The sequence below is a fragment of the Chrysemys picta genome, chromosome 8, assembly GCF_011386835.1.
Source record: "Chrysemys picta bellii isolate R12L10 chromosome 8, ASM1138683v2, whole genome shotgun sequence".
In the NCBI taxonomy this organism is placed as follows: domain Eukaryota; kingdom Metazoa; phylum Chordata; order Testudines; family Emydidae; genus Chrysemys; species Chrysemys picta.
In genome coordinates this window covers 109,804,675-109,832,550 of record NC_088798.1, presented here as the reverse complement: position 1 = coordinate 109,832,550, position 27,876 = coordinate 109,804,675, and the positions used below count along the sequence as shown (strand labels likewise).

The 27,876-nt window shown below is 49.6% G+C and overlaps 2 protein-coding genes and 1 long non-coding RNA gene across 29 annotated transcripts in view; 2 read left to right on the top strand and 1 right to left on the bottom strand.

The window, feature by feature from the left end:
• Positions 1-1,585: 1,585 nt before the first annotated feature.
• ZNF346 (zinc finger protein 346) lies at positions 1,586-14,557 on the bottom strand. Of its 6 annotated transcripts, none has more exons than XR_010589959.1 (7): positions 14,426-14,557; positions 12,515-12,618; positions 12,317-12,412; positions 11,165-11,309; positions 9,843-10,082; positions 6,941-7,082; positions 1,586-3,723 (listed from the first exon to the last, which is right to left on the bottom strand). XR_010589959.1 is itself a non-coding variant. In XM_005282263.4 (7 exons), the coding sequence occupies exons 1-7, from the start codon at positions 14,484-14,486 to the stop codon at positions 3,618-3,620; spliced, it is 846 nt and encodes a 281-aa protein (XP_005282320.1). In that variant the 5' UTR covers positions 14,487-14,557; the 3' UTR covers positions 1,586-3,617. The 6 variants fall into 6 exon arrangements, 5 of the variants coding, with proteins under 5 accessions (XP_005282320.1, XP_042700243.1, XP_005282324.1 ...); XM_005282263.4 differs by having other exon boundaries at positions 6,941-7,034; XM_042844309.2 differs by having other exon boundaries at positions 6,941-7,034; positions 14,430-14,518.
• LOC112060440 (uncharacterized) lies at positions 14,507-18,717 on the top strand. The gene is made up of 3 exons (XR_002889753.3): positions 14,507-15,250; positions 16,325-16,909; positions 17,144-18,717. It is a non-coding gene; the product is annotated as an uncharacterized LOC112060440 (long non-coding RNA).
• Positions 18,718-21,984: 3,267 nt separating this feature from the next.
• Positions 21,985-27,876, top strand: part of UIMC1 (ubiquitin interaction motif containing 1) — a 65,647-nt gene continuing 59,755 nt past the window's right edge. For 20 of the 22 annotated variants that reach the window (XR_010589958.1, XR_006173020.2, XR_006173023.2 and 17 more), the window contains exon 1: positions 21,985-22,166. The gene's annotated coding sequence lies outside the window, so the exon portion shown is untranslated. The remainder of the gene's footprint in view (positions 22,167-27,876) is intronic. The other 2 variants (XM_065555198.1, XM_005282270.5) reach the window with 1 other exon arrangement.

Here is a 27,876-nt window from a genome sequence, read left to right as displayed (position 1 = left end):
CATTAGAGAGAGGAGGGCTCCGATGCCAACAGGAGGTAGATGTCAGGGGTTTGGCTTAGACTGGCGGGGACCCCTGCTGCCCACTCAGCACAGCTGCGCTGTAGCATTCTGGAGTTGCAAGGGTCAGACCCTGAGCTGTAACAAGGATGCTGAGAAGATCTCGAGTTCCCCATGTGCTGTCTGTCCATGCCACCCCAGGGCACGTCTGCATCATAGACAGAGCAGTCCCTTTCTAATCCTGCAGTATTTCCATGGGGCAGAGTCCTTCTCATCCCTGAGCAGCTCCAGACCCCTGCAACCACATCTGTATTAGAACAAGCCACCTCCGACTCCGGGGATACCCCTGTGCTGCCTCTGCACTCACTACGCCAGGCTCACCCCTCGGGGGCAGCAAAGCATCCTGGGAACCAACTCGCTCTAGCCAAGACTCCAAGGCAGCAAGTCCCAAGCTCCCCTGCCAATTCCGGGCTGGGGAGACAATGGAACTGACACACCGAAAAGGAGAATCCTGCTTTACGCTCTCAGACAAGGCAGCGGGTGGGTGTTTTTTTCAAATGGAAATGCATGGAAGTCAGCCCATCCCTCTCCCCAGCTGAGCCAGTGTGAAGATCACGTTATCACAGTACTGGTATTTGCCTGTCCTTCAAGCGGGGAAACACTTTCTTATCAAGACATAGCCTCTTAGCTACCACAAATAAAATGCAATTCAGGGCAGGATAATCCAGATTCTACACTCCAAGCAAAGCAAGGAAGCCACCCCATTCCCCCTCTGCTCTCTCATATTGCACATACCCATTGTGTGCCGTGCTGTCAAGGTTAGAACATACACCTGGCCTACAGGACAAGGCCTCAGCATAGTGCCGAGCCCTGAAGAATCAAGGCCAGTTAAAGGAAGGCTCTACCCAGCCGGAGTCTGGTAGATCAGAATACCTGCCTGACCCATCAGTCATGGATAAACTAGCTGCCTCCCACTGCAGGGCATACGCTGAGTGGCAGCACCTCGCAGAGGAATGCTGCTGTCACAACACAGGGCCAAGCTGTTATTTGATACGCAGAGCAGCTGGCAAGCTCTACGCCTGGGCATAGCCAGTCAGGAATGAGGAGAGAGACTGGACTAGGCCAAGTCTGGTCCCTTGATGCACGAGAACATTGTCCCGCTGCGAGTGGGACGTACACATGCTGAACACCAGCACAGCTGTGCTGTCCGTCCCACCACATGCCGCCTCAGGCCTGGGAAGAATAGGACGTATTCTCTTACAACTGCCCAGGCCAACCCGGCCGGGAAACACGTTTGGCACAAGTTTTGCAACAGTGAAAGGGGAAGCAGCTTCCAGATTTGGACTCTCCCTTAACTCACCCAGTGGCTGCCCTGGCTGGCAACCAGCTACAGGTCATCACCCCACAGCAGCAGCGTAAGAAAACCCATCGCTGACTGGGTTTCAGCCCCAATATGCCCTGGGCTGCAGGAACCCAAGATGGCAGGCTGACAAAGATGCACTTTGGCTGACCAGTGTGGCTCTTCCCAGCCTGCTTTTTTGCCACGGGTATGAACACGAACTGCAACAGCAAATACACACACACGACACACAAACAGTAACACTCTATTGAGAGCTTATCCTGGGGAAACAGCAGCTAGGTAGACACTGGGTATCCGACGAGGCAGAACTGGCAGTGAGCTGTATCCCAGACTGGGCGGGAGCAGAGCCGCACACTGCTCCCGTGATGCTGGTGATAACGCGCAGTGCCTGCCTGCCGCCAGGCACTCTGGAGACTGGCACAATGAGACTAGAGCTAGCTAGAAAGCAGCACAGTATGGGAGTGTGCACAATGCACAGTGTTTCCTTCAGTCTGTTAGTGTTCACTGCTCATTAGCGAGTCTGACGTTTGGACGGGCTCTTCGGGACACTAAGCAGCCTACAGGCGCCCGAGTACGGCAGGACTGGGAAGTGCTAGGCAGAGCAGCAGCCGCCTATTCTAGTGTGAACGCAGGTTAGGCTGCCGAGGAGAGCTGCAGCCTGGATTGGGGGCGGGGAAGGTGCTAGCTCAGAGATTAGCATCCAACATGGTCCCCTTGCTTTGTGTGTTCACTTCCCTGGTGCTGGTCACCTTGGATACGCCTTGGAGCCCAGGCCAGCTCCCAGTCTTATGCCAACGTGAGCTGCTTCACACAGGGCTCAGGGAGAAAGTCAATGGCCTGGATTCTTAATCCCAACCACCTGAGAAGTGGTGCCTCCACAAAGCAGTAACGCCTCTAGCCCAACCACCACTCCCCCCAGCCTTGGCATACATACAGCATCCACAGCTGTAACACTCCCGCCCATCGGCCCTGGAAGTCACTGTCCAAATGCATCGCAGAGGCTGGGCATGTCTCCCTCCTGTAGACGTCAGCAGCACGACAGACCTGCACAAGATTTGGGAAGCCCCAGGATCCAACACAAGCCTCACGATAGATGAGATGAGGGAGGACAGCCAGACGGGGGCTTGCCAAGGCCTGGTATGGGGAAGGGATGTCAGACAGAACATGTGGACAGCCCAGCTGGGAGTGTGCAGTAGCTTAGCAGAGACTAAAAGGAAAATACCTCAATTGAAGGAAAAAATACCACACAAATGTGATCTGAGATTCAAAGCCACCTTAGCCCTTCCTTCAGGGGTCTCCTCTACCGAGTCTGGGAGCATTCTCCCAAGGAGCTCAGCCTTGCTAGCACCACATCAAGATTTGCTACCATCTTTAGGTTTTGAATGAAGAACACCTGACTCATCCATTTCCTCTACCAGACGGACATGAACGTTTGACATAAAAGAAACTTGTGCAAGGAGGGTTTGAAAGTTTCCTTCCTTTCAAGTGAAAAGCGCCAGGAGTGGAGGCCAATGGGGTCCTGAGAGTTCTCTGGAGACCCAGCAGCTTGTACTTTCTACTTCTTCGAGGGCCCTGCCAGCTCCCTGTTTTAGCAGCAGGTTTTGTATGCCAGACATAGTAACTATGGAAAGAGACCACTAAATCTGACACTCCAGAACCAACATCTGCAGAACGACAGAAAAACCCTACTGGCAGTCAGCGGACCAAGAAACTTTGTGCACAAACCCAACTGGGGGAGGGGGGCAGGAAGAAACACGGCTCTAGGATTTCACAGTCTAAGCCTGGGCAAGGCTAATCTGTCGGTGTAGCGAAGCGTCCAATCCACACCTCACCTCCTAGCCATTGCCCTAGGAGAGCCGGGAGCCTTCCTTCGGTGACAGATACCCCCTGGCACAGGGTGTTGGCTCATCGGACGCAGGAATTCCATGCTGTTTGTTCTAGGGGAGGGAGGAGGTGTCCTTGAGACAGGCTGTCTGCGGCTGTTGGACCCTGCCTGTACCAGACACATCCTCGCCCCACCGGCCACACAGGAAGAGACTGCACAATGAGAACCGCTCTTGGGGAGCGAGGTCCTGCTGTCCAATGTCTGCTTCTGCAGGATCCTTCGTCAAAGAGACGTCCAGCCCTGGGGCTGATGGACAGGCGCACACGGGAGGGAACGGCTCTGCTTATCTAGAGGGATAATGAAGCCACTGTGGGCTGGCAAAGAATGCTCGTTCTTGGGCCCCTGACAGCTCCAAGAACAAGGCTGCAGATTGCTCTAGAAGTCCTGGCTGAAGTAACTGTAGCCCCCAGGGGCAGTGGACTCCTCCCGAACATACTGCTGCCTTGGGAACCGTCCTACGCTGGGCACTGCTCCTGGCATCCTGCACAGTGAATGGAGGGGAAGAAAGGGAGAGTAGACATAGTCAGAACCACTCTGGAGTCTGTCAGCTATCATTGCAAAACAAACACTGCCATCATTAGCCACGCCCCTACTGCAGCTGGGCAGCATGCTTACATCAAGGCAATGTGCTTTCAAGTGACCTATTTACAGAACTACGCACAAATGTCAGCACCCAGTACTTGTTAGCTACCGTGTGTTTACAGCGCCACTCGAATGTCTGTCGAGTGTTTCCATTATAAACCAAGTTCCCTTCTTTTCTTCTCAGTTAGGTTGTAGAATCCAACTTGAAGCTGGCAGCAGCAGACCAACAACGGCTTAAAATAGATCAGTTACAATGGCCGCAAAGACTGGCAACCCCGGAATTTGGGCTCCCGGGAGCTAAAAGCAGCTTACTGCTGAACTACACTGTTGTAAGGGGTTTTTCTGTAATGGGGATAATTATTGCTCTGCGTCACTAGAGAAAGAGCAGAGGTTTCTGGACACATTTCGTGACATTGTTCTTTGGACTAGCACTGAAGGGCCCTGTGTGGTGGTACACAAGCGTCTTTGTGGGAGTTCTAAGCTACAGAAAGGTAGATGTAGGCAGTGTAAGGAGTTGGGGTGGGTCCCACTTGTGTTTTCTGTGAAGAACGTCGCAGATTTGAGGGCTCTACAAAATGGCTACCAGCATTTAAGAAGTCACTAAAAGAAGCCCTGGCTTAAGAGTGCCAGCAGGTGTTAGTCCTAGTTCAGCAGCAGAGGCGGTGGAGCTCATTCGCAATGCACATCCCACCTCTCTGCCTGGAGGTGCAATGCCCCAGTGCAAACAGCCAGCTCCAGCTCACCAAGTACACAGGGAACACGCGCTTGTGAAGGGTGTGTGAGACCACAAGCACCCACATTCCAATTGGAGGGAGTCACCAACGGCCTCCTGCCCCCCCAAAGTGTCCTGAGTTTGTTCAAATGCAAACAAGGTCAGAACTAAGGCCAAAATGCCGGGCAGGCGGAGCCCTCAGCACCTTGCACTGCAAAGGCTGGGCACCTCCTCAGCGCAGCGTCCTGCCTTGGGACACTGTCAAACCTGTCTGTCAGAGGAGTTTGCCTGTGCTGGAGTATTCCCCCCGTAACAAAACCCGTGGAGGGGCTGCTATCCCCTATGGTACACAAGGGGGTGAAGCACCTTTCTTCGGCCTGTCCCCATTCCCAGATCTTTCCAAACATCTCTGGGACACGTGGTTGGACAGCAGGTTTCCACCATGGAGATTTCCTACTACTGAGCTCCCCTCCCTTTCTAAGGAACACTTCACCCTCCCGGTTTGGCTTCGTTATGAGCACCCTCTAATTTAAAGCTCAGAATCAGGGCTCCCAAATGTTTGTGGTATAATTTATCCAATGTTTGCCTAGCAGCCTATGCTTGTGGAAGTCGTTCTCAGGTCAGTAATACACTACGTAGAGCAGGTAATTTGGTGTGCCTGGTTACAGTACACTTAGTGCTACTGTCTGTGACTGAATGTGCCAACTCCAGGCAGGGCAGCAGAAAAAGCTGGAGCTGCAAACAGCTCTCCGGCTACGTTCTCTTCAGATCAAAAGCTTTATTGCTCCAGAAATGTTGCTCGACAGAAGGAAGGCTAGACAACTTGACCTCAAACGTCCATGCATATGGGACATCTGCTTGATGTTATATGGCTTACTTATACAGACGCTCCCCAACTTACGCAAGCGCTCCATTCCGGAACACCTTGCGTAAGTCGAATTTTGCGAAGTCGGGAACATATACGACAATTATGCAAAAAAAAAAAAAGTACAGAACTTTTCCCATAAGTCCGGATTTGCGTAACTCGGGGAGCGTCTGTACAGCCAACCCGCTCATCAGTTGCTTGGTGTTTTTGGTTCACAACTGGCAAACAGCTTTCATATGTAGGGCCCTACCAAATTCATGGTCCATTTTGGTCAATTTCAGAGTCATAGGATTTTAAACATAGTAAATGTCATGATTTCAGCTATTTAAATTTGAAATTTCATGGTGTTGTAATTGTAGGGGTCCTGACCCAAAAAGGAGTGGGGGGGAGGGGGAAGAAGAGAGGAAGGAGAGTCACAAGGTTATTGTGGGGGGAAGGTGGCCACACTGCTAACCTTACTTCTGCAGGCAGCAGCACTGCCTTCAGAGCCGGGCAGCTGGAGAGCGGCGGCTGCTGGCCAGGAGCCCAGCTCTGAAAGCAGAGCCCCGCCAGCAGCAGCACAGCAGTAAGGACGTCATGGTACAGTATTGCCACCCTCACTTCTGCGCTGCTGCCTGCAGAGCTGGGCTCTCCGTCAGCAACCGCCACTCTCCAACTGCCCAGCTCTGCAGGCAGCAGCGACGAAGGGTGGCATGGTGTGCTATTGCCACTCTTACTTCTGTGCTGATGCTGGCAGGGCACCGCCTTCAGAGCTGGGCAGCGGGCCAACAGTCGCCGCTCTCAAGGCAGTGCAGAAGTAAGGGTGGCAATACCACAATCCCCCCTAAAATAACCTTGTGACCCCCCTGCAACTCCCTTTTGAGTCAGGACTCCCAATTTGAGAAACGCTGGTCTCCCCCATGAAATTGGTAGAGTATAGGGTAAAAGCACATAAAAGACCAGATTTCAAGGCTGTGAATTTGGTAGGGCCCTACTCATCTGCTAGTGCGGCACCATGGATTGGCCTGTAGGGGGAGCGCTAAGCAAAACTGACCAGAGCGTAAACTGCAGTGTAGTCGTAGCTGTGTCAGTCCCAGGATGAGACGACAAGGTGGGGGAGGGAATCTTTTATTGGATTAACTTCTGTTGGGGAGAGAGAAAGACAGACAGACAGACATGCCTTCAAGCCACACCACTCTACCTTGAATGGCCCCAGACGCTAGGTGTTAACGATTGATACTAAACAATCTGCTTCACCTCGCATTTAGCAGTGACCCTAGGAGCACCTTTTCCAGACCTGAAGAAGAGCTCTGGGTGGCTCAAAAGCCTCTCTCTGACCAACAGAAGCTAGTCCCATAAAAGATTGCCCCCCTCCCCTGTATCTGTGTAAACAGACACTAGTGGATCTCGGTCTTAAAAGGAAGCGCACAAATTTGCACAAAGTGCATCATGTTGGTTGCGAGTCACACTGAACCAGTGCTTCCAATTCAATGGCATGAAATGTAACTATACAATGTAACTACTGCCATTGTAAATGCATTTAAACCAAAGATCACTTACTGATTCTTGTGTTTGAAGCCGCTGATGTGAGCTTGGTACTGCTCTATGGAATTCAGTACTATATTACATGTGTTGCAGGGGTACCCCTTCCCAGCTGAAACAGACATCAATGTTAACAAACAGCTATCCAATCACTTGGTGCCTGAGGTAGAAATAAGCAAGATCAATCAATCAACTGGACACACCAGTGAAACAGTTGCTAAACAGAAATAAAGGGCATGTAAACTCCAGCATTCTGATTGGCTGAGGAGATAGAGAGCTTGTTATCTGCCCCCACCAATGGAGCCTTAGCAGAGGCCACAGCCATTTGGGGAAGAGCTTGCCAAGCCAAAACCGTCGTCTCCAATCAGAGGGCCGGTTTCTTCATTATAAAATGCACTGTAATGTTTGAGGTCGTTCATGCTCTTTCAATGGCCTGGGGTAGGGTTTGAGAGTTTTCAGTCCAAAATCTGACAGCAATGCCTCTGCAACTCCACTTCTCTCCATCTGTACATCTCAGTTTCAGAGAGGGAACCTTATAATTTTTCGACTTGAAGTACAAGGGAAACAGCACCACACAAGATTACATACACAACGTCAAATTTAAGATAAGCATGACACGCTGTAGGCCATCCCTCAGTCACACATTAAGCTCTGTCCTGAAGCATTTGATCTGCAGTTTGTGTATCATTCAGACGTAACTCTTTCCTGTTGGTAGCTGTCCCAGATACATCAATGCTCTTGGGTAAGATGTCAAACTCCAGCTGGAGTGAGAGTTCTGGAACTTTTACTGGACGTCAGATGCTGAGCACAAGGAAGTGGGATCAGAAGTGGAAAACATGGCACAGTGTAGGAGGCTAGTTCAGGGGACAACTGCACAGAATTTTTTCTAAGATGAAAATTGCTGTGTGTATTCCCAGCTCAGCCCCTCAGGCCGCAAGCTCCTTGGGGCAGGGCCTCAGTCTGTTTGCTAAAGTGCCATGCACAAAAATAATAAAAACAGGTATCTTAAGAAACAACTAAGAGGCCAAGAACACACACCTCAGACAACATAACTAAGGGAGAAAAATAGCAGTACAATGACCAACAGTGCGAAGGGCAATGCAGCACACACTCCTTACAATGCTGATGTACTGTCAAGATTTTGGACTGAGGTCATTTAGCTTTGAGAACAGTGATCTGGAGTCAGATTTTAAGAGCCAGAAGGGACCATTAGGATCGCCTAGTCTGCACTCCTGCATAACCTAGGCCAGAGAATTTCACTCCACCACACTTCCTTATGGGAAGATACTCAAGTTGAAGCGATTTAAACGGCATCTCTGCCACCCTACACTGGCTGTGTTTAAAGGGAGCTTTTTAAATTGTGAGGTACCTAAAGTTACCAATATAAAAGTGAAGATTTTAGATGTGCCTGCTGGCTAATGAGGTACAGCCCCAAGATAGGCAGTCCAGGGAGAGAACCGGAAGGACCATGCGAGGGAAGATGCCAGAGCCTCCATGAAAGAACAGATTTGACTTGGAGCCCAGATTTCATGGAGGGAAGCATGGGTGTATGACATCTGAAAGAGCTAGATAGCAACTGTACAAAGATCCGACAGCTGAAGGAGTTGGACAAAAATAGACAAGAAAGTAGCTCAGACCAATGCTCTTTGTGCTGCATATCAGAGTGGCTCCCGATTGCAGCCCAGACTCTGAAATCGTGTTTCTGATAGGTTAAATGTAACATGAGATGTGACAGACATTACAGGTGCCTCAAACATCCCATGGAAGATTACAGCACAGTCTCTCTACTCCAAAGATCGCAGCGTCACAACATCCACCTGCACCGGATAGGGTCAGAATTTAAGTGACTTCACGTTGTCTTTATTTGAGCCACAACAAAAGAATGACACTAAACCAGGCCTCTACTATTAGGGAAGGGGCAGATTTTTAGACCATCAGGTTACTCCATTGCCTGGCCATCTCTAGCTGAATGTGGAAATCATGTGCCGTTGGCATCTTTAATCTTACTGCTCCAGGGGCAGGGAAGTGCTTAGTATCAGTGATACCCATTACTTGTTAGTGCCAGCAGTGCCTGAAAGGGTTAAAATCTGGGCTTGTGCCCTTTTACATCTCTTTAGAATAGGGCCTGAAATCGAGGTCTACTGAAAAAGATTTTCTTCTGGCTATTTTCAAAGTCTCAGGAATGTAAAGTCTGGTTTCTCTGGTGTGAGGAGGTGCAGTGGGAGGCACAGAGGAGTTTATTGTGAGCTTTTAAATACCTTCACTCCATCTTAACAGAGACTCTTGTACTCAACACTGTTTATAAATAGCAGTTAAACGAGAACATGATTTTAAACAGACTACAAATCCCTCTCAATAGCTCAGCTTTCCCTCCAGCATGTGCTGGGATGAAGCAAGCACACTACCTCATCAGATGGGACTGGAAAGACTAGTGTCAAAACAGGCAGAAAAACCTGTCACAGTCCCTATGTATGCATCATAGAGCAGCAAGACTAGTACAAGCCCATTATTTTTTCCCCTGGCAGGGCATCTTGAAAGGAACCTTTGGAGCATTGATTGCCATCTTTATAGTTCTATTTAGGGATCAATCCACTTAGCTAGAAGTTCAACTTGCTCCCAAGATTCCTCGGAATCTTTAAATCTTGAAACTTTACATCTAGACAGACAATAGCCACAACAAATTTCAACCCCAAGCTAATTACCAACTGCTAAGGTAATACCTCAAGCAATAACAGGAGTTTATAATGGAAACACCAACAATCCTACCTTAAAAATAAAAGGTAGGTAATTTGTTGCAAGTCTCACTCTATTCTCTTTAAAAAGCTGTCAATCCCAAAGCTTTCACACACCCACTGCCACCGTGAGACCCTCCCACCCCATCCTTCAGCCACTTTAGTAAGCTTGGCTGCCCAGGACTCACCCATGGAGGAGGATGCAGGTGCGTCAGAAGTACGACCATAGTGTGCCATCAGCTTGAGTTTGGTCTCTTGCTTTCTGTGTTTTTTGCCTACGTAATGCTGTTTTGCCATGAGCGGATTGTTGAAAGTGGCATGGCAGAGGCTGCAGAACTTGTCTGGGTCAGAAGTGTTCTGGTTCTCCTCGTTGGAAGATACAGCAGAGGGAGGGAAGTTAGCTGGGCATTTCTGTGGAGGCATCGTTACTGTAAAACGAAACAGAACCCCAATTACCAATCTTCAGAGATGTACAAACTAAGCAGCCAGAGTCAGGCTTTGGAATTTTCAGTTTGTTTCTACCGAGAAAGGCTTTTGACAGAAGTTTTGCTGGAGACTTTTCATTTGGATCTGCATCCATCTCTTCCTTTCATATCCCATCATCAAACACCAAATGGTAAGACAAGTCAGAGTTCCAAGTTAAATCAGAACTGCAGATCCTCCTTGACATTCACCTGGCCATATCTTGGAGCACAGCAGGCCAACAGTGACATGTTTAAAGAAACTGGAAACAAATCACCTCCCACCCACAAGGATGTCAGTCACTCCCAGCAAATGGAAAAAGGGGACAATACAGAACAGAGCAAACCCTCCCATAATGCACTTTGAGTCATTTCCTTTCAATGGTACGATATATAAACTGTGTGTGGATCCTGCACCATTAGTCAATAGTAGCCTTGCCACCAACTTTCTCGGAACAGGACTGAGCCCGATTAAATGAATTCGTAGACAAATGCACACAGTTCCATTGCTGTATGACGGACACATGCAATGTACTCTTATGCCACAGTGACAGGCACCTTCAAAATATCTAAGCGCGCTCCCCCAGTGAGCTGCTGGAAAGTGACTTGTCTCCTCATGAGCACCCCTGTATAAAGGCTCCTTATCTGACCCAACGGAGGCTCCAAAGGGTAAGAATGCCAGATGGGACCCAGAAGTCGACTCTCTCTGCATGCACTGCACATGGAGAACTAGGCACTCCAGTTGCTCCAAATTAGAATTGCCTTTCTTAAAGCAAGCTTCAGGGCAATGCAAGTCTACAAAACAGACTACCAAAAGGGGGAACAGAGTTGTTGGCATGTGTTTCACCAGGCTGCCACATGCTTCTGATTTCTAACAGCACTCGTATCACTAGGAAAGCATTAGCACCCTAATGCCAATGGGTCCAGAGCTGGAGCAAGGTACTCAGCCACCCTCTAATCTAGAAATCATGATGTGAAGGGAGTGGAAAGGTCACCTACTTGAGCTGCTCCTCACAGGACACCCATACAAATACTGCAGACAGCCATACCTTCCACTCTGGGGGACTGCTGCTTCAGCTTCAGGTTCTTGGCATGAGTCTTGCCCAAGTAGTGAGACATGGCCACAACGGGAGAGGAAAAGGTCATGTTGCAGATGGGGCAGCATTTGTTCCTGTCTTCTCCATTGCTGCTCTCCTGTTCACAAGAAGGAACATTGCTTCAGATTCCCAAACGTCAATCAGATATATCCAGTTGTCAAGGCCAAGGAATTTGGTGCAGCTTCATACCTTCCTTTGAAGAACAGTGCTCTCATTTCTGACTAGTCTCACTTTCATTGGATAGTGGCACATTTTGGTAAGCTATTATGACCCAGAGGAGTTGAGGACAAGGTAGTTGGCAGCATTGGTGTAGGTTCCCAGCCTATTCTCTACAAGGTATGGACCAAGCAATACAAGGCATTGCAGCCAACTGCCATCTCTAATTCAAAGCTACCTGACTAGGTTAACAGTGTCTACTTTATTCATGTCTGAACATACCCACCACACACACACACAGATCCTCCTTTTATACTCACCCCTGCACTGCATATGCTATGTGGGCATATGCAAGAGGCTGGATTGGAGGTGATTAGGAATTAAAGCTGAAGCAGTGATAAAACTTGGATCTGTTACTCAAACTGCATAATCACCATGCAGACAGATTGTGGGAAATGTGTTGCCTTTACTGCCTTAAAGGCACCGTAAGCACCAGCAATGGGAACTTTTGAGTAACAAGAGATCATCCAAAAAAGTAAACTCCAGCAATGTAATTAATTCACAGGACATGCTCACTGAAAGTTACATAGTAATTACATTTGTGACTGCTCTTAGTCACCTTTTACGCTCACCTGTCCTTCCAAATGTTGCTTCACAGCAGTATTACTCTCATGGGGGGTACATATTTGTTTAGGTTGCAGGTGTTACACACACTGGCTAAGAGGTGTGCTCACTGCAGCAATGTGTAGCAACTAGAGGGCTCAGCTGTCCTCACTAAATTACCCAATCCCAACAATCCTCCCTCTGATGTATTATTCCAAATTCCACTGCACCTGTCATGGAATGTGTCTGCTAAGTCCCTGTCAATGAAACACTCCTCAGCCCTTACAGGATGCTAGTCCTCTTCTAGAGCTCTGACCTGGGAGGCCCTGTAGTTCTCTACATTACCTGCTTGGTTTCCAGCTTTATCTTCTTCCCCTGACGGAGCTCCTCCTCTCCATGAATCGACATGTACCGCCGCACTTTGTTTGCATGTTTTTTGCTCTGGCAGGGAGTGAGGAAGAAAATTGGGTTAATGTGCAACAAATGCGCTATTCAATTACATCCAAAATAAGAAATCCAGCAACATCTTGCTGCCTGAAGTACCTGGTAATGAGCAAGCTTCTGGGACTCTGAGATGAGCACTGCGCTGCACACTTTACATTGAGCGTCTGTGAAAATGTGGCTGTTCTCTCTGATCATACGATCAACTGTGAAGAACAAAACACGGAAACGTGTTGCAGTTTAGTTTCAAACAAGGTAGCTATGACTTCAGGGTCCAGTGTCTTTTATACTAACACTGTGCCACTACTACCATCTTAAAATATCTGTCACAATAATGTAGTTAGGGGGCCTAGAGTCTTGGATGGGCATTTTATTATTTTAAATCTATATGAGTAAATAATGTTTTCACCCCTCAGCTCATAGAGAGAGCCGAGAAGCGCACCCAAATCTACATCTCCCATGCTCTGGTGCTGGACATTTAGAGTAATTCTCCCCCAGGTTCCCAGTCAGGATGAGAAAGCACAGATACATACAAATCAAGGAGGAAAAAATCACTAAGTGCTGAATCACTTCTTAAATTCCCTTCCCACTCTCGGGAGAAACTCAGATATCACCACCACAACTAAGGGCTAGTCTACACTGGTAGTGCTAAAGCGGTACCGTGGAGTCACTCCCAGCACTGGTGCACTGTCTACGCTGGTGCTTTACAGCGCTGAAACTTGCTACACTCAGGGGGGTGTTTTTTTCATGGGGGAGGGATAGCTCAATTGTTTGAGCATTGGCATGCTAAACCCAGGGTTGTGAGTTCAATCCTTGAGGGGGCAAAAACCAGTACTTGGTCCTGCTAGTGAAGGCAGGGGGCTGGACTCTCTGACTTTTCAGGGTCCCTTCCAGTTCTATATGAGAGAACTATCTCCATATATTTAAAGTTGCAGCACTATAAAGTGCCAGTGTAGACAAGCCCTAAGTAACTTAGGCACCTAATGCATTCTTCTGAGAGAACTAAAAATAGAGATTACCTTGAACCCCACTCTAGCCTCAATCCTAAAGCAGACCTCACCTGTAGCGTGAGCAGGGGCCAATAGACATTTTACACCTTTAGTACACTAGCGAATAACAGTTCAATGTTAAGGGATGTGCAGCCACAGAAACACAACTCTGATAATTCACACCCCAAGAAAATCCATTGCAGACTATACCAATTCTAAAAATGAAAGAAAAAAAATCCAAGGAACATTTCACTTTGGGAAAACAGTAACTACATCAGCACGGAAGTGTGAATACCAGGGACGATTCAACCTTTGCTTCCGATCATCAATCCATGGTCAGTTTAAATATGGCGTCAAAGCTTTCATTAGCCTCCTCCTGTTACTGAGTCAACGGGCTAAAGACTGTGCAGCGGAGACGTCAGACATAAGATTCAATTCCTCAGCAAGGCCTGAGGTGATGTTAGGGAAGAGCAAAGTCATCCCACGGTCAGTGGCACACGAAGGAGCTGTAGGGCTCTCAGCCTTTCCAGACCACACCCCCTTTCCGGAGGCCGATTGGTCTGGCACCCCCCAAGTCACATCTCCCTTAACAACTACGGGCCTGCAACACACCGCAGTGTCCCCGCCACACTCGTGCTGAGAAGTGTCCGACTCTCTCCTGCTACTACACACCAATACCACACCCCGTGACACGCGCCGCGCGGTGCGGACGGGCCCGCGGGCGGAACTCCAGTCCGCAGCGGCTGTACAGCCGGGCCCCGCTAGCGGGGCTGAGGGGCCCGGCCCGGGGGCAGAACGAGCCACGCCGGCGCCGGGCGGGGGAAGCTGCGCGTTGGAGGAGGCGGGGGGGGGGGGGGAGCCGTGTCGCCCCCCCCCCCGGGAGCGCTGCTCCCCCACGTCACGGACAGGCCGGGCTCGCTCCCCGCCCCGCCCGGCCCAGGCGCTAACGCAACGCGCGAGGCCGCGTGTCCCCCCCCGACAGCCGGGGCGGCTCGCGGCCCCTCCGCGCCGGGCCCGGACCCACCTGCCTCCTTCCCCACCGGCAAGGCCGCGGCGTCCCCGTTGCTACCCGCCCCGTCCGCCATCTTCTACGAGCGCCCCGGCCGGCTCCGCCCCCAGCCCGGAGCTATCGCGAGAGGGCCGGCGTTCTCGCGAGCTCCGCGCTGTTCGCCGGCGCCGACGCGGGGCACGTGACGCAGGAGCCAGGCCGGGGCCTCCATGTTGGTTGTGGGCAGAGGCGGCCCGGGCGGGGTTGCCATGGGGACGGGGCGGCCTGTCCCAGGGCTGCGAAGGGCCAGGCCAGGCCCCTGCCCAAGGTACCCAGCTGCCCCCCAGGCTCATGTGCCAAACCCATCCCGCAGGCCTGGGCCCAGCCGGCAGCCCTGGAGCTGGGCGGCATGACCGCACCTGTGCTCTGCTGGGTTACAGGCCGCACGGGAAATCCAGCAGCCAAGGGCCCGTGAACCCCACCCCCGGGGCTGGCAGCCTCAAGTGTTCACAAATCACACCCCTGGCTTCAAAACGGACTAGAACGGTGCGGCCCCATTGCTGGGCGTGGGCGTGTGTCTTTTAGTTGGGTTCTGAACCTCTAGGCCGCATCCACTTTTCTCTGCAACCGCAAGGGACAGAACATGACCTGACCAGAGCGGGGAGTCGCTGATGGCCATGCCTCCAGGACCTGGAGCTTTGAGACAGGTGTCAAATATCACAGCACTTGTGATAAAACTCTGAAAGTTGGCAACACTGAAATTCCCCAACACAAGGGGTAATGTCAAATAAAACCCACACCGAATCCTCAAGAGAGAATCAGTCACCCAGCGGGAAAGGTTATAACACAAAGAAAGCGAAGGTAAGAGAAAGGCCATGATACAAACTTCCATAAACTACAGGAAAAGTTACTTATACCACAGCAACCTAGGGGAGACGAGGCGTGTGTAGATTGTGCAGACCTTCCTATGACTGTCCCCCTTTTTAAAATCTGCTTTGATCAGCAGTGGGAAAGTTAACTGTTGACACTGAGTGTCATTAGGCATCAGAATTAACATTCCATTGGGATTAGGAGGGGTAGTTCACACCTCAGAGCTATTACTTCAGGCTGGCTGTAAACTCAGGCAGACCTTACTGCATTCATTTTTGTTTGGGTCACATTTTGAAAATTAGCTTTACTACCAGACAGTCTACTGACTTTTTTTTTTTTTTTTTTAATTAAAATTTGGATGGTGGTTTGTGGGAATCATCCAACAGGAGAAAGTAATAATGATCTACCATAAACCAGCCCACAGTAGATTCCAGTTCCTTCTGCTACAGCAGGAATTAATTTAAATCCACAAAAAGAAAGAACATTCAGCAATCCAAGATGGTAAAATCTGGACAGAACTCTTCCAAAACCCATGCAGAGGGGCTCATCCAGAAAAAATTCTCTCTAACAAAAACATTTGTATGACTAAAATATACGTAGGAGGAGATGCCATTAAAATCTGCCAGATCCCACAGACTCTCCCATTACAATATAAACAAAACTTTCAGAAACTCTAGAGGAAGAAATCTTGAGGCCTGGATAATATTTCATGTATGTTTGGTTGTTTTGCAAAGCTTTAGTTTTAAACTCTTGTTCCTAATGAAATATAAGGGAACCTATTTCTCTCACTGTTGTCTCCAGAGCAAGATGTTTGACTCCGTTGTAAGTTGTCTCCACGATGGTTGCATCTGTTGATTGTACTGAGATAGGTTAGTCTTTGTCCTCCACGTGTTCTCCTCCCTGAAAGTGATATCCAATCTAATATGTACCTTGTGCTTCTATGCATTCACAATGGCACAATAGTTCAAGAATTGTAATATCAGTTGTTTAGATACTAGAATAACCTTTTTAGAATCCCTTCTCTTGTACACCTCCTCAGCTACTCTTGCTTTATTTTCCATCTAGTGCCACAGGAGAACAGAAACAGAAGGAAAACAGCATCAAAGGTTGCAGGATCTTAACAATATGCCACTCTTCAATGCCCCAGAGAACTTCAGCTTTGAGAAATCTTCACAGTGGACAGCCTGGAAGCAGGATTTTGCAAGATTTCAAATGGCAAACAAGCTTTACAAAGACAGTGGAGATATACAGGTATCATCCGTAATTTATGCTATAGGGAAGTAGGCAGAGGATATCTTTAAATTCTTTGACTTTTCTGAAGCCAGTCACAAAGAGGACTATGAAAGGGTTCTGGTTATGTTTGATGCCTACTTTATACCCCAGAGAAATGTGGTTTATGTTTTCAGCAGAAAATTTAAGAACGAGGGGAAAACGTTGAATGTTTTATAAGAGCTCTGCGTGCATTGGCTGAAAACTATGATTTTGGAAATTGTGAAACACAAAAATCTTTCACAGCAGCTACAGTTGAATCATAGAATCTCAGGGTTGGAAGGGACCTCAGGAGGTCACCTAGTCCCACCCCCTGCTCAAAGCAGGACCAATCCCCAACTAAGGCCGAAGACAGCCTTAAGTCTAGCTACTCCTATATAGGTTTCAGAGTAGCAGCCGTGTTAGTCTGTATCCGCAAAAAGAAGAACAGGAGGACTTGTGGCACCTTAGAGACTAACAAATTTATTAGAGCATAAGCTTTCGTGGACTACAGCCCACTTCTTCGGATGCATAACGAAGAAGTGGGCTGTAGTCCACGAAAGCTTATGCTCTAATAAATTTGTTAGTCTCTAAGGTGCCACAAGTCCTCCTGTTCTTCTTTTTACTACTATATAGACAGCTGCAGCTGTGCTACTGTACTGCTTTCATGCAGACACTATCTATGCCAATGGGAGGGGTACTCCCCTCAGTGTAGGTAATCCATCTCCCCCAGAGGCAGTAACTGTCTACAGTTGGGGTTAGGTCAGCTTAACTACATTGCTCAGGCTGTGGGTTTTTCACAGCCCTAAGTGACGTAACTGAGCCCACCTAATTTTTTAGTGTAGACCAGGCCTAGCTTAGAAGCGGTTATCAGAGGCAGCATGAATGCTAGAAATCATTGTCATAAAACCTCTGAGGCAAGGTGTAACATTATTGACGTGAACTGGGACAGTATAGATCATTGGTACAACCAAGGTTCTGTAGTGGTACCAAATCTTGTATAAAGGGGGTCAAATAAGGTGTCTAAGACAAGGTTATGTTTGCTGGTTATGATTATGCTACCTGTGTGCATGGATCATTTTTGTATTTAAAGTTATAAGTATTGGCTCTAGACTGTCTGTATTTCAAACTTGTGCTATGCTTTTGGGTGACACCCCAGACAAGTTGGTGTCAGCTCTGCCTAGCCTGCTTAATGGCCCATTAAGAACCATCAGCCATACAACTGACCCATTGAGAGAAGGCAGATACACCTTGTGACTCAGCAAGGTATGCAGGGACATGCCTACGAGGTATGCAGGGACATGCCTACGGACAGAACTCTGAAGTTCTTTCATGCCATGTGCTGGGCAGCTTGTCTTTGGAACAAAGGAAGAAAGACCACAAGGCAAGAGACTGTAAAAGTCTGCTGCAGCTCCTCCATCTTGTCTTCAGTCCTGCTTCTTGCCTCTGGAGGGACTTTGCTACAAACGGAAGCTCTGAACAAAGGACTGAATGACCCATCCCAGCTGGGGATGTTCCAGAGTCTTGATTTGAACCTGCAGTTTATTCCATCGCTGCTACAAGCCTGAACCAAGAACTTTGCCATTACTGTATGGAATTGATTCCATTTAACCAATTCTAACTCTCATCTCTATCTTTTTCCTTTTATGAATAAACCTTTAGATTTTAGATTCTAAAGGATTGGCAACAGCGTGATTTGTGGGTAAGATCTGATTTGTATATTGACCTGGGTCTGGGGCTTGGTCCTTTGGGATTGGGAGAACCTTTTTTCTTTTACTGGGGTATTGGTTTTCATAACCATTTGTCCCCATAACGAGTGGCACTGGTGGTGATACTGGGAAACTGGAGTGTCTGAGGGAATTGCTTGTGTGACTTGTGATTAGCCAGTGGGGTGAGACCGAAGTCGTCTTTGACTGGTTTGGTGCCTTAGAGGTGGAAAAACCCCAGCCTTGGGCTGTGACTGCCCTTTTTGAGCAATTTGTCCTGAATTGGCACTCTCAGTTGGGTCCCGCCAGAACAGCATCATTACAGGGGGTTCCTCCCAAGACCGAAATCTTCTCTGTCTGGCTGGTTTGGAACCCCAGCCTTGGGCTGTAACTGCCCTGCTTTAAGCAATTTGTCCTGAATTGGTTCTCTCAGTTGGGTCCCACCAAAGCCAGCATCGTGACAGTGGTGTTTACAGAACATTAAACAAGAAAGGAAAAAAAAAAGTAGAATGTAATTTTAAATTGCTCAGACTTTCTCACATGAAAGTCATACAGTTTTGCTAATCATTGTCCTGTACCTAGCTGGGTACTTTGGGAAGTGCTTGGTTCTGATTGTCCTGACATTTTATTCACTGCTTGGTAAATGTTTTATTTTCCCTCAAAAGTCCTTTTTTTTTTTTTTATGGGTAAGTAAAAATCTAACCCCTTTGTGCCACTTTTTCACAGGAAAAAAGTGAGACAGCGCATAGATCTTCCTAGCTGATTCCCTTACTGTCATTTATAAGTCTTTACATCACTTTGGCAACATAGAGGCCTTAAAACTTTTACAGGTTTTTATGCTCCTGGGGGAATTGACTGAGAATGGGAATAGTTAACTAACAATAGAATAATTAACAATGTTACTATGCAGACAGGTTGCTACATTTCTGCATCAGAGAATGAGATCAATTAACCATCAACAGCAACATTAACAAAATGTGTTTTTTTTTTTTGTTATTTTTACAAAAGCTATTTTCTTTAACTTAAAAACAAACAATTTTCAGTAACATGATACCAGTATTTAATTAAGTGTTTTTTCAATTCTCAAGAAGTTACAGGCAGGCAGGCTGCTACACTTCTGCCTCGGGGACAGAGCCTTCCTCCTGCATAATAAAAAGACCTACCCTCCTCCCTGCCCCTCCAGCCGCAGTATCAAGAGAGAGGGATAGAGGCTATGTCTACACTGCCACTTTCAGCATTAAAACTTTAGTTGTTCCAGGGTGTGAAAAAACATCCCCCTGAGCGACAAAAATTTGAGCATTAAAAACCGCCAGTATAGCGCGCTCCCGGCGATAAAGCTACCACCGCTTGTTTGGGATGGGGTTTTTTTATCGCTGGGAGAGCTCTCCCCCGGCTGCCAGGGCCGTGCTGTAACGTGGGCTGTGAAGACATACCCAGAGTCTTTCTCGCTTGTTGGTCAGCCCTGCCCCCTGACGGTGATCAATGTCTCCCCCACGGCACACATGCTGAGCCCTCCTCCCCCGGCAGTGATTTGTGTCTCTGAAGCTGCTCCAGGCATGCTGGAACAGACACGCTGCCTGGGCTGCCAGGGAAGAGATGCATGTCCCCCCGAGATTTCTTTTTGCGTTTTTCTGTGTTGGGGGGGGGACCAGAAATATGCGGGCCATATGAATTCTGCACCTTCGCATGGGCACAGAATTGTGTCAGGAGTAAAATAGGCATACAAACAGCCAGACGGAGACTGTTACTTCATATGCTACCCTTTGGTGAACTCTTATGCAGATATCCAACCCAGTGGATCCCTGTAAAGCCCCATGCACCCCTCTGTGCCCTCTGCCAATTGGCACCAAGGGATCTCTGGGTCACACAACTCATTAACAACACTACTTGACAATGTAATTCAACTTATTGTACTAGACGGGAGTAGTCCGGGGCTCACTATAATGGCAGGTTATACCAACTGGGGCAAAACCCAACAGAAATTCAGAACCTGGCATTCTGCAAATGAGTCCTGTTTGTATGTAGGAACTTGCCCAGCAATGCCTGCAAAACAGAACTAGGGCAGTTTTCTCTGTTAATTATTGTACAACAAAAAGCCCACGCACTTTCTAGAATCATCTCACCTAAAGCAACACACTCTGTCTGTTATAACGCACTAGAGGATCAAACACATACGCTAGATAAAAAGGCACTCCATTCCGAGGTAGCTTCACTCCCAGCCCTCAGTAACATGGATTGCAAGAGCCAGACAAACTAGTTTACTCAGAACCAGATAATGTGTCCGTACAAGGAGAGATTAAAAAGACTGGGACTGTTCAGTGTGCAGTTCTCATTACTCTAGGGTTACCATATTTCAACAATCAAAAAAGAGGACACGGGGTGCCGCCCTAGCCCTGCCCCCTCCCACTTCCCACCCCCCTCAGAATCCCCCTACCTGTCCCCTGACTGCTCTCTCCTGAGACACCCCCCCATCCTAACTGCCCCCAGGACCCCACCCCCTATCTAAGTCTCCCTGATCCCTGTCCCGTGACTGCTCCAACTGCTCTCTATACCCCCTTCTCCCGACAGCCCCCCCCGAACCCCCGACCAATCTAACCCCCCGTTCCCTGTCCCTTGCCTGCCCCCCACCAGGCCGAGGGAGAGCTGCGAGCTCCACATGCAGCCAAACACTGTGCCGTGCTGCTCTGCGGGGGAGGAGGGAGTGGGGGAGGGGGAGGGACTGTGGCTGCTAGAGGCCCCAGTGGCTGCGAGCGGCTTTCAATCAGGCCCAGCTGTCCAATCAGCTGCGCCGCACTCTGCATGAGGGGAAGGGGGAACTCCTGGACATTTCTACTTTATTAGAAATCCCCCCCGGACGGCCATTTAAAGCTGAAAAAGCCGGATATGTCCGGGGAAACCCAGACGGATGGTAACCTTACATTACTCCAACTCAAAAAAGATATATTGGCATTGGAGAAAGTACAGAGAAGGGCAACAAAAATGAGAAGGGGTCTGGAATAGCGTCCATACAAGGAAAGGTTGAAAACACTGGGACTGTTCAATATGTAAAAAAAGAGACGACTAAGGGGGGATATGATGATAGAGGTCTACAATATGGAGAAAGTGACTAGGGAAGTGTTATTTACTCCTTCCCATAACATAAGAACCAGGAAAAAGCAACAGAGGGTCCTGTGGCACCTTTAAGACTAATAGAACTATTGGGGGCATAAGCTTTCGTGGGTAAGAACCTCACTTCTTCAGACGCAAGGCCTAAGGAAGTATTTCTTCAGCCAATCAACAGTGAACCTGTGGAACTCATTGCCAGGGGATGTTGTGAAGGCCAAAAGTATAAGTGGGTTCAAAAAAGAACTAGACAAGTTCCTGGAGGACAGGTCCATCAATGGCTGCTAGCCACGATGGTCAGGGAGGCAGCCCCCTCGAGCTGGGACTGGATGACAGAGGATGGATCACTCAATAAATCGCCCCGTCCTGATCATTCGCTCTGACGCACCTGGCAGCGGCCACTGCCAGACGCCGGGCTCTGGGCTGGGTGGGCCGAGGGTCTGACCCACTGCCTGTCGTAAGGCTGTGTGACGGCCGTGCCCCTGCTGCAGTGCTGCCAAGCTCTGGGGGCAATGCTGGGAAACCAAACCACGAACCAGTGAGGAGGGAAAGAACCAACTCCTGGCAAACGGCTCCTCTCTGCCCGGAGGCAAGATGGCGGCCCAGGCCTCACCCGGGGTCACATGGGAAAGGGCCAACACGTGATCCCAAAGTGAGGCCGCCGCCGCCATGTTGAATGAGGGCAGAGGGCAGTGAGGCCGCCGCCGCCAGCTTGAGTGTGGGCAGCGGACCCGCTGATCGCGGCGGGTGAGTCGGTTCGGGCCGCGGGGAGGGAGCGGAGACACCGCCCTCGCGCTGCCAAGCGGGCCGGGAGTGGGCGGAGCTACGGCCTGCGGGAGCCACTGGGTCCGGTGAGTAACCTGCCCCGCCCCCCCCGCTCCTCCCTCCCGGCCTGACCCCCCCCGCCGGGTGCCCCCGTTCCTCCGCCCCCTCCCCCCGCTTGGTGCCCCAGTCTCTCCCCTCGCCCTGACCCCCCCCCCGCTCCTCCCTCCCGGCCTGACCCCCCCCGCCGGGTGCCCCCATCCCTCCGCCCCTCCCCCCGCTTGGTGCCCCAGTCTCTCCCCCTCGCCCTGACCCTCCCCCCGCTCCTCCCTCCCGGCCTGACCCCCCCCCGGGTGCTCCGTCCCTCCTCCTCCAGGCCTGACCCCCCCCCCCGCCGGATGCACCAGTCCCTGCGCCCCCCCCCCCCCCCCCCCGCTAGGTGCCCCAGTCCTTCCCTCTCCAGGCTTGACCCCCCCCCCCCCGCTGGATGCCTCCTCCCTCCCCACCCCCCGCTGGGTGCCCCCCCAGGCCGCTCTGGAGGGTGCCCCAAACCACTCCCGCACGTTACCAGGGGGAGGAAGGGTCATAGCAAGAGACTGTAAGACCCTGTCCAGGGGTGGTGCTCTTGGGGGTTAGCTGGGGCTCTGGGCCAGCCTTGGCCGACACCCCCTAGCCCAGCCCTCTGAAAGCCCTGGTTGGTTTTAGGTGAGCACTTAGGCCCCTGTCCTGCTGGAGAGCCTGCGTCAGCAAGTCTCTACCAGAGCTCCGGGTCCTCCCGGCAGAGAGCTCCTGGCAGGATCAGGGCCTTAGGGAAGTGCTGTCTAGTGGGTAAATTGCAGGCCTGGGACTCCGGGGTCCTGGGTTCTAGTCCTGCCCCTGTGACTGATCTGCTGGTCGGGCGATGCTGGCCCTCTTTAGCCAGATCTCCCGAGATGCTGAGCCGTGGGCTGCTCTCATTGGCTTTAGTGGAACTGCGGTGTGCTCAGCACCTCAGGAAATCAGGCCTCTCCCTGGGACGCAGCGTCCCCCGTGGGGAAGTAGGAATTCCTGTCAATAAGGCCCGGCTCTCAAGGCTGCAGGGAGGTGGAATGAAATAATGGCTGCAAAGAACCCCAAGGCCTCTGGGCAGAAGAGGCTAGGGAAGGGCCTAGTGTGGAATTAGCCCGTGTGGTGATTAGTCCATGGTGCTGATTGTCAGCAACCTGTATCATTCTTGAGGGGAGGGAGCTGTTTACAAAGCAACAGCCCCCGTCTCAGACCTCTCCGAAACTTACCTGTAGAGGAGAGTCATTCATTTTTGGCCTCATTTTTCAAGCATTTTTAAGCTGTCATAGCTTGGCAGGTCTGTAGCTGCAGTGTCAAGATTTTGAATTATCCTGTCAGTAATTGTTTTCTGATTTATCAAAATGATAGATGGGGAGAGAGAAAGTGACAGATAATCACCAGTTGGGGATCTTCAAGGGTACCCCTACAAATGTTACGGGTGGAGAGAAGCATGTGTGAGTTCTCTCATTATTGGGTCACCTTTGCTGTCGGAACATTTAGAAGGAGATGTTCTTAGCAAGTGGGTGACTGGAAAGCAAGATGCAAGCCAGTTTGCACAAGTTGTAGTAAGTAATTCATTCTTTAGTCTGTGTCATTGCTGTGAAAGCAAATCGCATTGCCTCAGTTACCGGTAGTTGTCCCCCCGCAAAGATCGCTGATAAATGCTTCCTTTTTTGCCTTGTTCACTTAGTGTATCTTGTACAGACGGTCTCTCTGCCTCCTCAGCCCCTTCCTGCGGTGGGAGTTGTGTGGGTAAAGCTCTGTGCATCTCTTTTGGAGAATGTCAGGGATAAGTAAATCATCAGACCGCCAACTGATGCGTCTAAGTGATCCCTTATCGAATGTGGTGCTGCATGCAGAAGGTGCGTTGCACAATTGGAAGGGAGTTAGGGACGTGGATGTTTTTACTCATTTTTGTTTGCCTTGTTTTCCTGGTAAATCTAGGTTTACAATCAGATTCCCCAAATACGGGGCTATTGCCCAGCTGAGAGGACTCAGACAGCAGAGACCAAAGGTCTGTTTGGTGCTGCTTCTGTCCATCATCCCAAAGGGCTTGGTCTGTGCATCTCTTTCCTCTGATAAGGCTCCTCCCCACTCTAATGGAATCTCGGCAGGGCAGTTGCCTGCATCCAGGAGGTGTGTGTCTGGTGCAGGGGAGGGAACTGAAGAGCAGTAAGAAGGAATCTCCAGCCATGTCCAAATGTAGCTCAGCTGGAGCAGGACAGTTTTGTCTTTCAAGAGCTAACGCCCTTCCACATGCTGCAGGGTCTTGTTGAGAGCAGGGCTTTGGAGTGGAGCTGGAGCGCGGAGCAGTGGAGCTGCAGGTTTATGCCTGGAGCTTGCTCCAGAGCCGGAGCACAGCTCCAAAGCCCTGGTTGGGAGCCCTGTTTTATTTTGCAGTAGCAGACAAACAGGAATTTATTGATTGTGCCTTGACAGTTGCAGTCCCTTTTAAAATCAATGCATAGAATTGATACAGCACTCTTCATCTTCCAGGGGCTTCCCAAACCTTATTCATAGATTGCAAGGTCAGGAGGGACCATTGCGATCATTTCATAGAATTGTAGGACTGGAAGGGACCACGAGAGGCCATCAGGTCCGGTCCCCTGCACTCTTGGCAGGACTAAGTATTGTCTACCAGTGTTTCTCAAATGCAGCCACCAGGGCCTTTTCTTGCAGCCACAGCCTCCTGGGCTCGGGGGCAGGGGGGGCGCAGTGTCCCCTCTCCCAGGGCCACACAGACACTGGAGGTGCAGGCAGCTGGTGAATTCCCCACTTTCCCAGGCTTTGGCCACAGGGCTTCAGGCTCCATCCACATGGTGGCAGGCTCTGGTTCCAGGCTCACCACCCCCTGCTGCCTCTCTGCCCACCTCCCCATCCAGGGCTTAATTTGTCCCAGGGTTTGCTGTGGCTGAGTAAAGCTGCTGTGAAAAGTGATATTAACAAACATACAAATATCACTTTTCACAGCAAAAGACTTACCAGCTAGCAAGTCTGAGAAGAAAAAAAAGTGCAACCAAAAAAGCAAAAGAAACAACAACAAAAAGACAAGAACATGCAAAGCACCTTCTTGCTGTTTTTATTCTGTTTAGGTCCAGTAAAGAATAGAGACAACTGTAAATTATTTTTAAAAAACCCTACCTAAATAAATTACAGTGATTTGGACATGTATATGCACATATTTATTTGTTTTTCCTAAAGTTAATCAAATATTTTAGGAAAAATTGTCAGCACGGCCACCAGCAAGAGTTGGTGGCCACACTCTGAGGCCACCAAAAATTTTGTTGTGAGACCCCCTAGTCTAGACCAGTAGTTTTCAAACTTTTTTTCTAGGGACCCAGTTGAAGAAAATGGTTGGTGCCCGTGACCCAACGGAGCTAGGAATGAAGGGTTTGGGGTGCAGGAAGGGGTTCTGGGTTTGTGAGGGCTCAGGGCTGGGGCAGGGGATTGGGGTGTGGGGTTTCATAGAATATCAGGAAGGGACCTCAGGAGGTCATCTAGTCCAACCCCCTGCTCAAAGCAGGACCAATCCCCAGACAGATTTTTGCCCTAGATCCCTAAATGGCCCCCTCAAGGATTGAACTCACAACCCCGGGTTTAGCTGGGGTATGGGTTTACCTCGGGTGGCTCCCGGTCAGTGGCACATCCGGGGTGCAGAGGGAGGCTTCCCGCCTGACTTGGCACTGTGGACCACGCTGCGCCCCAGAAGCGTCCAGCAGCAGGTCTGGCTCCCAGGCGGAGGCGTGCAATTGGCTCCACGTGGCTTTTGCCTGCAGGCACCAACCCCCTCCAGCTCCCATTGGCTGGTTCCCGGCTAATGGGAGTACAGAGCTGGTGCTCAGGGTGGGGGCAGCACGCGGAGTCCCGTGGCTGCCCAGCCTAGAAGCCGGACCTGATGCTGGCCACTTCCAGGACGCAGCACAGTATGGAACAGGTAAGCACCAGCCTGCCTTAGCCGGGCAGCACCACCAATGGGACTTTGAACGTCCCGGTCGGCGGTGCTGACCAGAGCCGCTAGGGTCCCTGGGTGCTGAGCCAGGCGACCCAGTGCCTTACATGCCACAACCCAGTCCTGGGTCATGACCCGAACTTTGAAAAACACTGATCTAGACCATCCCTGACAGGTGTTTGTCTGAACTGCTCTCAGAATTCTCCAATGATGGAGATTCTACAACCTCCCTAGGCAGTTTATTCCAGTGCTTAACCACCCTGACAGCTAGGGAGTTTTTCCTAACGTCCAACCCAAACCACCCTTGCTGCAATTTAAGCCCATTGCTGCTTGTCCTGTCCTCAGAGGTTAAGAAGAACAATTTACCTCCCTCCTCTTGTAACAAACTTTTATGCACTTGAAAACTGTTAACACTCATGTCACCCCCCTTAGTCTTCTCTTCTTTAGTGTGACCTCCTCCGGTATAACACAGGCTCTAGAACTGCCCCCAAAGAATTCTAGAGCAAATATTTTGGGAAAACATCCAATCTTGATTTAAAAATTGTTAGTGATGGAGAATCCACCACAACCCGGGGTAAACTGTTCCAACGGTTAATTACCCTCCCTGTTAAAAATTTACACTTTATGTAGCTTCCCCCTCCAGCCATTGGGTCATGTTATAGCTTTCTGTGCCGGTTTGAAGAGCCCATTGTCAAATACCGTAGGGCAGGTTTTCTAATTCTTTAATCACTCTCATGGCACTTCTCTAAACCTTCTGCAATTTATCAACCTCCTTCTTGAACCGTAGGCACCAGACCTGGGCACAGGGTTCCAACAGCGGTAGCACCTGTGCCAAATACAGAGGGAAGATCACTTCTCTGCCCCTACTCGAGATCCCCTGTTTATGCATCCAAGGATCGCATTAGCCTTTGCAGCCACCAGGTTGCACAGGTACTGCACGTTCAGGTGATTATCCACCACAATCCCCAAATCTGTTTCCGAGTCACTGCTTCCCAGGGTAGAGTCCTCCGTCATGTTCTTTGGTCCTAGGTGTACACGTTTACATTTAGCAATATTAAAACATATTTTTTCCTTGCACCCAGCTCCCCCAAGGATCCAGAGCATTCTGTAAAAAGAACAGGAGTACTTGTGGCACCTTAGAGACCAACAAATTTATTTAAGCTTACGTGGGCTACAGCTCACTTCTTCAGATGCATAGAGTGGAACACACAGACAGAAGATATTTATACATACAGAGAATATGAAAAGGTGGAAGTACGCATACCAATTGTAAGAGGCCAATCAATTGAGGTGAGCTATCAGTAGCAGCAGAAGAAAAAACTTTGGAGTTTTTGACCCATCTCGATTATCACTTCAAAGTTTTTTCTTCTGCTGCTACTGATAGCTCACGAAAGCTTATGGTGAAATAAATGTGTTAGTCTCTAAAGTGCCACAAGTACTCCTGTTCTTTTTGTGGATACAGACTAACACGGTTGCTACTTTGTAAACAGAGCATTCTGTATTAGCGACCTGTCCTCTTTCTTATTTCCCATTTCCTCAATTTGTGTGTCATGTGCAAACTTTATCAGTGATGATTTTATGATTTCTTGCAGGTCCTTGATAAAAATGTTAAATAAGAACAGGTCCCTGCAAGACCCCACTAGAAACACACTGCTTGCTAATGTTTCCCCATTTCTAGTTACATTTTGAGACCTCTCAGTTAGCCAGCTTTCAATCCATGTAAGGTGGGCCATGTTGATTTATATTGTTCCAATTTTTTAATCAAAATGTCATGTGGTACCAAGTCAAACGCCATTCAGAAGTCT